This window comes from Ranitomeya variabilis, chromosome 4 (genome assembly GCF_051348905.1).
Source record: "Ranitomeya variabilis isolate aRanVar5 chromosome 4, aRanVar5.hap1, whole genome shotgun sequence".
Taxonomy (NCBI): Eukaryota; Metazoa; Chordata; class Amphibia; order Anura; family Dendrobatidae; genus Ranitomeya; species Ranitomeya variabilis.
The window spans coordinates 198,341,842-198,353,367 of NC_135235.1; the positions used below are offsets into that span (position 1 = coordinate 198,341,842).

At 44.2% G+C, this 11,526-nt stretch overlaps 1 protein-coding gene across 1 annotated transcript; it reads left to right on the top strand.

Annotated features, from left to right (window-relative positions):
- The first annotated feature begins 3,232 nt into the window (after positions 1-3,232).
- Positions 3,233-7,809, top strand: LOC143770199 (protein kinase C delta type-like). The gene is made up of 6 exons (XM_077259579.1): positions 3,233-3,855; positions 4,705-4,955; positions 5,150-5,212; positions 5,380-5,931; positions 6,058-6,101; positions 6,255-7,809. Exons 1-5 carry the CDS (start codon positions 3,619-3,621, stop codon positions 6,080-6,082), a joined length of 1,128 nt encoding a protein of 375 aa, XP_077115694.1. The 5' UTR covers positions 3,233-3,618; the 3' UTR covers positions 6,083-6,101; positions 6,255-7,809.
- Positions 7,810-11,526: the final 3,717 nt, after the last annotated feature.

Here is an 11,526-nt window from a genome sequence, read left to right on the forward strand (position 1 = left end):
TGCCACGTATGTAAGTGCCACGTGCCATGTATATAAGTGCCACGTATGTAAGTGCCACGTGCCACGTATTTAAGGACAATGGCTCCTGCAGTGCATCACTGAGGTTACTATAGTTTACTGGTCTCACTTTATGGCAAAAAGCTGCGTGGGAACTTTCTCATACAGCATGCCATAAAGTGAAACTAGGGACTATTTTCTCACAGGGGCGTAGGAATACATTGTGGGGAATACATTGTGGAAGGATACCTTCCTCCCCTCATTGTCTTCCTGGAGCCCCTGGAGAGTGGTCGCATCAGCAGATGCTCCTGTTCTCCACGGGAGATCGTCGTGGGACACTCGTTTTAATTGGATTTCTGCGGATCAGGGAGTATATTGGTTGTTTATTATTTTAATATTTTTTATGACACTGGCTTCGGGGATCAAAGTGACAAGTGATGGTGAGTATGTAATCTATGTTATATGTACTGTATGTCTGTATGTATGTACTGTATGTCTGTATGTATGTATGCGCATGTCGTCGCATGCCATCGCATGGCGCCGCATGGCGCATGTCGTCGTACGCCGTCGCATGGCGCATGCAGTCGCATAGCGCATGCCGTCGCGTGGCGCATGCCGTCGCATGGCGCATGCCGTTGCGTGGCGCATGTCGTCGCATGGCGCATGCCGTTGCGTGGCGCATGTCGGCGCATGTCGTCGCATGGCGCATGTCGTCGCATGGCGTCGTACGCCGTCGCATGGCGCATGCCGTCGCGTGGCGCATGTCGTCGCATGGCGCATGCCGTTGCGTGGCGCATGTCGGCGCATGTTCTGTATGTGTGTATGTACTGTATATGTGTGTTTTTTTTTTTGTTGTTGTTTTTTTTTTACATTCAACACATTAGCCGGATGATGGGACTACTACTGTCCCATCATTGGCTACTGTGTCACTGACTGTCACTGTAGCAGGCAGAGCCCGATGGGACTTGTAGTCCCATCGGACAATGCCTGCACACAGAGACACACACACACACACACACACACCAAAGACCACCCCACCCCCCGCAGCAGACCCAGCACACCCAGCACATACCCATACATACACACGGGGGGGGGCGGGGGGGACACGGCACACACACAGGGCGCACACGGCACACACACAGTGGGGGGACACACGCACAGGGGGGGCACACACGGGGGATACTTACCGTCTCGATCAGCAGCCCCACGTTTATGCTCATTCATTTATCCATGCTGCTTCACTGGGGGGCGGGGGCTTCCCTCTTCCTGTCCGACGTCACGTCCGGTCCTGGGTGTCAACCCCTCCGTACAAAGACGCCGACACCCAGGACAAAGGCGCTGTGTGTGCACGTTAATATGGGGCCCTATGGGGATACGCAGACACGCCGCTGCGTAAAGAATTGACATGTCAATTCTTTTTACGCCGGCGTGTTTGCAGACAAAAGCGCCGCGTTTTTTTGCGGTGTGTCTGAACGGCAAAGTGAATTTCTCATTCACTTTGCCGGCAGACGAAAATGACATTGCGCATTTTTGAAAAGCGCCCGCAAAATAGCGCTCAAAAATGCGCTATGTCTGAAAGTAGCCTTCCCCTGTAAGAAAACAGAAAATAGAGAAAATAATAAACACCTAACGCCCATATACCACTGAAGCACTGTAAAAAAGAAAAACCAACCATATCTCTCATCAGTATGACATACTGCCCCACGGCATAATCCATGTGTGCAATAAGTGGTTTTCAACCTGTACCTAAACAGAATAGGGTCCGGGTTGGGTTCGCGTACTGCTCTGGACCCAAACCAAACTTTTTTTAAATGTTCGGCTGAACCCGCCGGACCCGAACGTCCATGGATTCGCCCATCACTAATTGTGAGAGATATGACTTTTTTATTTTTTGGCCAACACAGCTGTATGAGGCTTATTTTTTGCGAGACGAGTTGTAGATTTTTTTGGCACCATTTTCGGGCACATAACATTTTTTTATCGCTTTTTATTCATATTTGTCAGACACAGAATAAACAAAAAACAGCAATTCAGTTATTGTTTTTACATTTTTTTGTGCAGTGACTATTATAAGATAGATTTGTTTGGGTCAGTACGATTACAGCGACACCCGATTTATACAGCTCTGGAAAAAATTAAGAGACCACTGCAAAATGTTCAGTTTGCCTGATTTTCTCTTTATAGGTATATATTTGAGTAAAATTTAAATTGTTCATTTATTCTATAAACTTCTGACAATATGTCTCTGAATTTCCAAGCAAACACATTTTTTTTTTCTGACCAAGAAAAATGGTCACAATAAAAAAACCTGTGCTTTCAGACCTGAAATAATGCAAAGAAAACAAGTTCATAATCATTTAGAAGCAACAATGCTGATGTTTTACAGTGACTTGGGAAGAGTTTAGAAATCAATATTTTGTGGAATAACCATGATTTGTAATCACAGCTTTCATGCGTCTTGGCATGCTTTCCACCAGTCTTTCACACTGCTTCTGGAGCAGAAATGTAAGCAGTTCTTCTTTGTTTTGATGGCTTGTGACTATCCATCATCCTCTTGATTACATTCCAGAGGTTCAATGTTAGCATGTTTTCTATTATTCATTTTTTTACTGTGTTCTCTGTATAGAACTGATGTGAAGTTTTATATTTCGAATCGTTCCGGAGGCGATGATACCGATTATGTGTATGTTTATATTTATTTTTGCTTTAACACATAGGAGAACTTGTGGGCCCATCTTAAATAGAAGATGTACAGGAAGGATAACCACTCCTGTCTTATAAGTGTCTGGGCGGCTGTGGTTGGTGCTGCCCATGAAGTTGATCGTCAACAGATTAAGAAACTGACAGGCTCCATGGATGGATCTTATGATTCTTATTGAATAGAAGGGCGGCTATATTACTACATTGGTCACTGATATTTTTGAAACGTCAGAAATATATTTTGTACATATTGAGTTGTTCGGTTATTATTCTTGTTGTAACATAACAGATGAAAATAAACAATTGAGTTGGAAAATATATATGTTTTATTTAGTTGCCCAATAATTCTGCACTTGTTGTTATTCTCCTAAGAAATACAAAACCCTCACTTTTACTTTCTTAGATATTCAGATCTTACGCTTATTACCTTTTGCATTGACTGACAACATTGTAGTTGTTTAATAATAGAATTAATCATCAATAATCAGTGTATAATGCAATAGAAAAATAATCCATAAGTACGGCATATAAAAAGTGTCATCATATAATGAGATGAAAAAAAAATCTGCAATATAGAAGGATTACATAGGTAAGGGGAAGAGCCAGAAAATTAATAGTATTTTTTATATGACTTTTTTATATTATTCCTGATGTATATGAGAATAAATGTAAAAAAAAACATCACTAACAGTCGCCATGAAGTTCTCTGCCGTTCCTGTGGACTCTAAACTGTCATCCATGATGCCCACATCTCAGTGTATAGGGCAGAGCAGGGCCAGGAGCCGCTGCCTGGCAGGAGCCACCTGAGGGTTCCGTCACCTCTGACCTCTGGTCACCTGCACACGACCAACTGCCGTTTACTTTCAACTGTCGGCTGAAGTGATTGGACCGAGGTCTACAGGCGGGAAGAGATTACTGAGAATGGCGACTACTGGACGAGGAGAAGAGAGCGAGAAGAGGAGCGAGGAGAAGCGGAAGAGAGAAGAGGACAGCGTGACCGGATTACAGAAGATCACGAAGAAGAGGAGACGAGACAACGGGTTGGAGGAGCCAACACCTGGATGCAGCGGAGACCCTGGATCATCCGGCCCCTATGCCAGGCTTAACATCAGCCGCTTCAACATCCACCAGGTCCTGGGTAGAGGCGCCTTTGGCAAAGTAAGGCCTACATATTTGTGTATTTATTTGAAAGCTTATATCTGTGTTATATCCCCATGCATTGCTCACTGTTATCAGCCATGTCTTGCTTTGTTATTGCTCATTGTAGTGTTTTACTGTGAGATGAGGTATAAGACATCACCATAGTTAGGGCTAGTGCTGCTATAACCGGGTATTCTTGTATACTGGAGAGTTCATCTCAGGGGTCACAGCTGTAGAGGGCAGGGGACATTGTTGTTTTACATGTCATCGTCCATATTGGCTCCTATCAGGCTGCCATATTGTACATACATTTGTCTCTATGTTTTTATTAAATCTAGATAATCAATGATATCAGGACCATACTAATGCCAAATCAAAGCATGACAGTTGGTGCTGATAGTACTCTATGTACAGGGGAGGGGCTAAATGCAAAACTCCTCCCTCCCCCATTCCTTTTAAATAGCATATTATTGGCACCAACTGTCATCTCCTCTCAGTAATGTAACGGTCTGTCTTCACTGAATGTAGATTTTTACCAGGAAATAAGAGAATTTTTAAAACTGAAAATCAGCCCTGGCAAAGAAAGAAGCAGATTTCTCTTAAAAAAATGTATTACAAAAATTGCTTAATTTTTATGTGTATTATTGATTTGTCAGATAAAAATGATGAATGTTCATTAAGACCTCTCCATAGCCCATCCATGGAGCAGGCAGTGCATTGTGCTGATAGATCTGCTCCTCTACATGGTCCTGGTCACCAGCAGACTGAGCGACCACTCAGTTTTCTCATACGCCTTGTGGACTATAAAATCCAGATCCTTCCACCCCTGCAGACACCTTCTAAGTATTCTCCATTTGTGTTTTTCAGGTGGTCCTGGCATCTGTCCCCGGCAGTAACATCAACGTGGCCGTCAAAATGATCAGCAAAAGGGACAATGAGGACACCATCATGAGAGAGCGGCGGATACTCCTGGCGGCCAGACACTGCCCATTCCTGTGCCAACTCTATGCCGCACACCAGTCTCAGCACAGGGCATATTTCATCATGGAGTACCTGTCCGGTGGCAGCCTGGAGGATTTGATCAGGATGTGCGGCTGCCTGAACATCAGCAATGTGAGGTGAGAAAGAGGAAAATGTGCCTAAAACAGAACTAAGGAGATGGGAAAAGTACTGAGGTCCGGGTGCAGCTAGGGGAGCACTGGCAGGGCATATATTTAGGGTGCTGGGAGCAGGAGGTGGGGTGCCATGGTATTTGGGGATTGCCAGAGAAGGATTTCATGACATTGATTCTGCACTCTGTTCTCTCCATCAGATTCTACACAGCAGAGATAGTAAGTGGCCTCCAGTTCCTCCACGGACACAACATCGTCCACCGGTAAGCAGAACTTTCCTCCTTCTCTCTGCCCCCTTTACATGCTGTAGATATGGCCCCCGCCTTCCCTGGTGTCCTGCCGCCTATTCTGCCGTATTTTGTAGTGACCCATTTTCCATCTCTTGTATCACTGGACAGATTTCTTATTTTGTTTTCTTCTTTCATTGCAGAGACATAAAGCCGCATAACATCATGTTGGATGCAGATGGCCACATCCGTATCATCGACCTTGGGCTTGCCCAAGATGGCGTCTCCTCCTCCAAAAACATCTCTGGAGTGACGGGCACTTTCCATTACATGGCCCCTGAGGTGCATCGCAGAAAACGATACGGCGCAGCAGTGGACTGGTGGAGCCTGGGGATCGTGGTGTCCAGGATGGCAGCAGGACGATACCCATTTTACAACGGCCCCGTCAAACAAATGGTTTTCAAAGCCATCATCAATGAGAAGCCAAAATTTCCATCTTGGCTTGATGCTGACGCGAAACATCTCATCAAGAAGCTGCTGCGCAAAGACCCTCAGACACGCCTGGGTGTGAGCGGGAACATCAGAGAACATCGATTCTTTACCACCATCGGCTGGGAGGATCTGGAGGAAAGGAGAGTAGAGCCACCATTTACACCATTCAGGCCAGTTCTGGAGAACCACCATCTGCAGTGGCCGGAGCACACAGTCCTTCACCCCGTGGCCGGATTTACGTATGCGTCACCAAGCTGGACCCGGTAAGTATCTCCTCCTCTGGGGATAACACTCATCAGGTGCTGTTCTCCCATTGTGATGATCATCATCATCGATCTTGCCTTTTTTCACTTTTTCTAACAGTGACTTTATGTTTCTATTTTTCTTAGGTGGATGAAAAGATCTGGACTGTGAAAGAATCCACGACCATCTGGTGAGTGACCGATGTACCCACAAGACACCTATTATATCAGTACATTGTATCTGATGTTATATAGTGGAATGGTTCATTATAAAGACCATTCCCCTAATATAACAGAAGATCCCGTAGATAGAAGATTTACTGTCTTCCTCTTATGTCTTGCAGGATGAGCCCGTGCCAACTGCCCAGAACTTCATGCCTCCTGACCCGTGCCTCACATCTCTGCTGCTGTACGTCACCTCGGCTGCCCTTCAACATCATCTCTCTATACCATCTTCATGCCGGACCACTGCCATTGCTGCCTCAGGCCCTTGACGTCCTGGGCTGGCATCTAACATCCCTCCAGCCCGAAGATCGTCTACCCCAGGAGCGGCCTGTGCTAAGTTTCCATCTGGTGAGTTCAGGAACAATAGTCGCACCTTTCAGTCCTGGGGCCGCTGAGCAGCAGCATGTAAGGAGCGGCCATTATCCCTGAACTCACCTTAGCACAGGCCTGGTAAGTATCGCACCCATCACACATCACCCACACTACATGGTCAGTGCAGGTCCCCACACTACATCATCAGTACAGGCACACACATAGCACACAGTACATATCAGCACATAGATGTAGGACATAGATCGGCTTCTGATCCTGGGATTTAATCTGATCGCCATATTTGGGGTCAGGAAGGAATTTTTCCCCCTAATATGAGGACAATTGGCCCATTCCTCATAGGGGGTTTTCGCCTTCCTCTGGATCTACACGGCCCTAAATAGGTTTAGTATAAAAGATTAATAAGTAGAATCACACACACTAGTAACATTAAAAAAAAAAATTATAAAAAATTTAATTTTCTTTGTTTAATAGAAAAATTAGTTCCCAAAAATATAAATGATAATTAGTACATGTAAATAAAAATTATTTTTATTTTTTTCTCATGACAGTTACATTACATAGCTCAGGTACATTACACAGGTTAGGTACATTACACAGGTTAGGTATCGGCCTTTGATCTTTGGGCTTCATTCTGATCGCCATATTTGGGGTCAGGAAGGAATTTTCCCCCCTGACATGAGGATAATTGGCCGATTCCTCACAGGGGGTTTTCGCCTTCCTCTGGATCAACACGGCCCATAAATAGGTTTAGTAAAATAGAATAAATAAGTAGTTTCTTATGTTTATAATAAAAAAAATATAATTTATGTAAAATAATAATATAATATTTTGTATTTACAATAATTTAGTCGACACAAATATAAACGTAAATTAGCTCAAAAATAGAAATTACTTTTAATTTGAAATAATATATATTTTTAAATTAAACTTACATATACACATTAGCTATCAGCCCTTGATCCTGGGATTTATTCTGACTGCCATACTTTATTTGGGGTCAGGAAGGAATTTTCCCCCCTGATATGAGGATAATTGGCCGATTCCTCACAGGGGGTTTTCGCCTTCCTTTGGACCAACACGGCCCATAGATAGGTTTAGTCTGACAGATGAATAATTTACACATATACATAATATATAATATATAATAAGCTCATTTATAAATAAAATCTTCTTTTTACCCCTATATCTTTGTGTTGTCTTTATTCCATTGCTCGTCCATGTAGTCATTATTATACTGCCCCCTATGTCTGGTGGGCGCATACAGCAGTGTCCCCCACACTCCAGGCCTCACGGCCCCAACACATCATGGTGCCAGGATTTCCTTCGTATTTCTCGGGGGAGAGAACCTGCGGCAGCTTCTGAGGCCTCAATAATAATTCCATCTCCGGTGCAAAATGAAGGAAATCCTGACACCATGATGTGTTGGGGCCGTGAGGACTGGAGTTTGGGGATCACTGTCACACATGAGATAAAGCTGGATGAGCCCCGATATCGTTATATCCTATGGGGATAAATCAGCTAATTGCTCTGATTCCTGGGAGTGTCGGGTCCTCAGCAGGAGACGCTGGGGCTTTCCTCCATTTCGGGTAATAAATGAGAACACTGAGCCGCTCCGTCCTCTATTACCTCAGAATCACCTCAAAGAACAGAGAATAGGTTTCTTAAATCAGAAAATTGTGATATAATAGAGGAGAGGGTTTGTTACGTTGTGTCAGTGCAGCAGGGAACTAGTCAGCTCACAGAGCATTGCCTGGACTGGATACACTGGATGCGGCACAGCGGGGGATGTGGATCTGCTGCAACGCTGCCCCCTGCAGTCAGGACACTGATATCATGTACACCCCCGTTATCAGACCCATGAGGAGGAATGGCGCAGTATATAGCTAGAAAGGATGCTATGTAACAAGGAGGGTGTTATATACAATCAAGGAGGAAACTATGTAATTAAAGCTATATTTCCATCTCCAAGATCCTATCCCAGTATGTAGTAGGTGTAGTAATATTAGCAAATATCTCCAATTAGAAATGTAGTATAGTTCTCCTAATTAGTTACAGTGAAATTGATTAGCCAGCCCTGTGAGCTGCAACAATGACTTAATTGAATGAAGAGCCTGGGTTTCTGACAAAAATGGTGTGATAGAGCCTCACAGGGTCAGGTCTTGTGCCCACAGACTAAAGTCCTGCTAATCTTTTTGACCAACTTTTTGCACCCTAGCAGATAATCTAGTGAAAATGTTATCTCTGAGCCGTAGAAGAGGAGATAAATGACTGATCTGAGGGTATGTGCACACGTCAGGATTTCTTGCAGAAATTTCCTGAAGAAAACTAGAAATTTTCTGCAAGAAATCCGCTTTTTTTTTTTGCGTTTCTTTCCCGTTTTTTTCGCGGTTTTTTTAGCATTTTGCAAGCGAAATTAGCTTGCAGAATGCTAAAGTTTTCCAAGCGATCTGTAGCATCACTTGGAAAACTGACTGATAGGTTGGTCACACTTGTCAAACATAGTGTTTGACAAGTGTGACCAACTTTTTACTCTAGATGCTGCTTATGCAGTATCTATAGTAAAAGATAGAATGTTTAAAAGTAATTACAAAAATTAAAAAAATGGTTATACTCACCTGCAGACAGCCGATCTCCTCAGCGGCGTCCGTTCCTATAGATGCTGTGTGTGTGCAGGACCTTCGATGACGTCGCGGTCACGTGAGCGGTCACATGACCGTTCTCGCGACCAACCACAAGACCGCGACATCATCGCAGGTCCTTCACCACACACCAGCTATAGGAACCGAAGCGGCAGCATGCACCTGAGAGGCGGGAAGACTCCGGGGCCATCGAAGGTGAGTATATCACTATTTTTTATTTTAATTCTTTTTTTTTTTACCAATTATATGGTGCCCAGTCCGTGGAGGAGAGTCTCCTCTCCTCCACCCTGGGTACCAACCGCACATAATCTGCTTACTTCCCGCATGGTGTGAACAGCCCCGTGCGGGAAGTAAGCAGATCAATCCATTCCTAGGTGTGCGGAATCCCCGCAATTCCGCAAATTTAACCCCTTCCCGACATGTGACGGTATAGTACGTCACATGTCGGGACCCCCGTTTTGATGTGCGCTCCGGCGGTGAGCGCACATCAAAGTCGCGACATGTCAGCTGTTTTTTACAGCTGACATGTGCGCGCAATAGCGGCGGGTGAAATCGCGATCACCCGCCGCTATTAACTAGTTAAATGCCGCTGTCAAACGCAGACAGCGGCATTTAACTACCGCATCCGGCCGTGCGGCCGGATATGAGCGCATCGCCGACCCCCGTCACATGATCGGGGATCGGCGATGCTCCTCCATTGTAACCATAGAGGTCCTTGAGACCTCTATGGTTACTGATTGCCGGTGGCTGTGAGCGCCCCCCTGTGGTCGGCGCTCACAGCACACCTGCAAATCTGCTGTGTAGCAGCGATCTTATGATCACTGCTGCATAGCAGAGCCGATCGGGCTGTGCCTGCTTCTAGCCTCCCATGGAGGCTATAGAAGCATGGCAAAAGTAAAAAAAAAAAGTTTTTAAAAATGTGAAAAAAATAAAAAAAATATAAAAGTTTAAATCACCCCCCTTTCGCCCCAATCAAAATAAATCAATAAAAAAAACCCCAACCTACACATATTTGGTATCGCCGCGTTCAGAATCGCCCGATCTATCAATAAAAAAAAGCATTAACCTGATCGCTAAATGGCGTAATGAGAAAAAAATTCGAAACGCCAGATTTACGTTTTTTTGGTCGCGACGACATTGCATTAAAATGCAATAACGGGCGATCAAAAGAACGTATCTACACCAAAATTCTATCATTAAAAACGCCAGCTCGGCACGCAAAAAATAAGCCCTCACCTGACCCCAGATTACGAAAAATGGAGACGCTACGAGTATCGGAAAATGGCGCAATTTTGTTTTGTTTTGTTTTTTGCAAAGTTTGGAATTTTTTTTCACCACTTAGGTGAAAAATAACCTAGTCATGTTAGGTGTCTATGAACTCGTAGTGACCTGGAGAATCATAATGGCAGGTCAGTTTTAGCATTTAGTGAACCTAGCAAAATAGGCAAGCAAAAAACAAGTGTGGGATTGCACTTTTTTTGCAATTTCACTGCACTTGGAATTTTTTTCCCGTTTTCTAGTACACGACATGCTAAAACCAATGATGTCGTTCAAAAGTACAACTCGTCCCGCAAAAAATAAGCCCTCACATGGCCAAATTGACGGAAAAATAAAAAAGTTATGGCTCTGGGAAGGAGGGTAGCGAAAAACGAAAACGGAAAAAGCTCCGGGGGTGAAGGGGTTAATGAACATGTTGCTTTTTTTTCCGCGATGCGATTTTTTCGCGGAAAAAAATGCAACATTTGCACAAAAAATGCGGAATACCCTGAAAATAATGGGAGGCATATGTTAGGGGTTTTTTCGCGCTTTTATAGCGAAAAAACATGAAAAAAAACGCGAAAAATACTGAACGTGTGCACATGGCCTCAGGGTGTCTGACTGCTGAGACACGCACCAATCAGCAGAAGGGGAAGACTTTTTCCCCAAGAACCGATACTTTGATTTTTTATAGGGCTGCTGGAAAAGCCAAACACATTAATAAGAATGGAGCGGCAGTCCAGCACGCTCACTGCCATTCCAACTAAATAAAAGTTATCCGATTGGCCAATCAGTGACAGTCTCAGAGGTTGTACCACTAATTATCAAATTATCACCTATTCCCTAGGTAAGTGATAACGTGTCACCGGAGACCCCCTTTAGGCCATGTGCACACGTTAAGTATTTTTCGCGTTTTTTTCGCTATAAAAACATGATAAAAACGCGAAAAAAACGCTTACATATGCCTCCCATTATTTTAAGTGTATTCCGCATTTTTTGTGCAAATGTAGCCTTTTTTTCCGCGAAAAAATCGCATCGCGGAAAAAAAAGCAACATGTTCATTAAAATGCGGAATTGCAGGGGATTCCGCACACCTAGGGGTCCATTGATCTGCTTACTTCCCGCACGGGGCTGTGCCCACCATGCGGGAAGTAAGCAGATT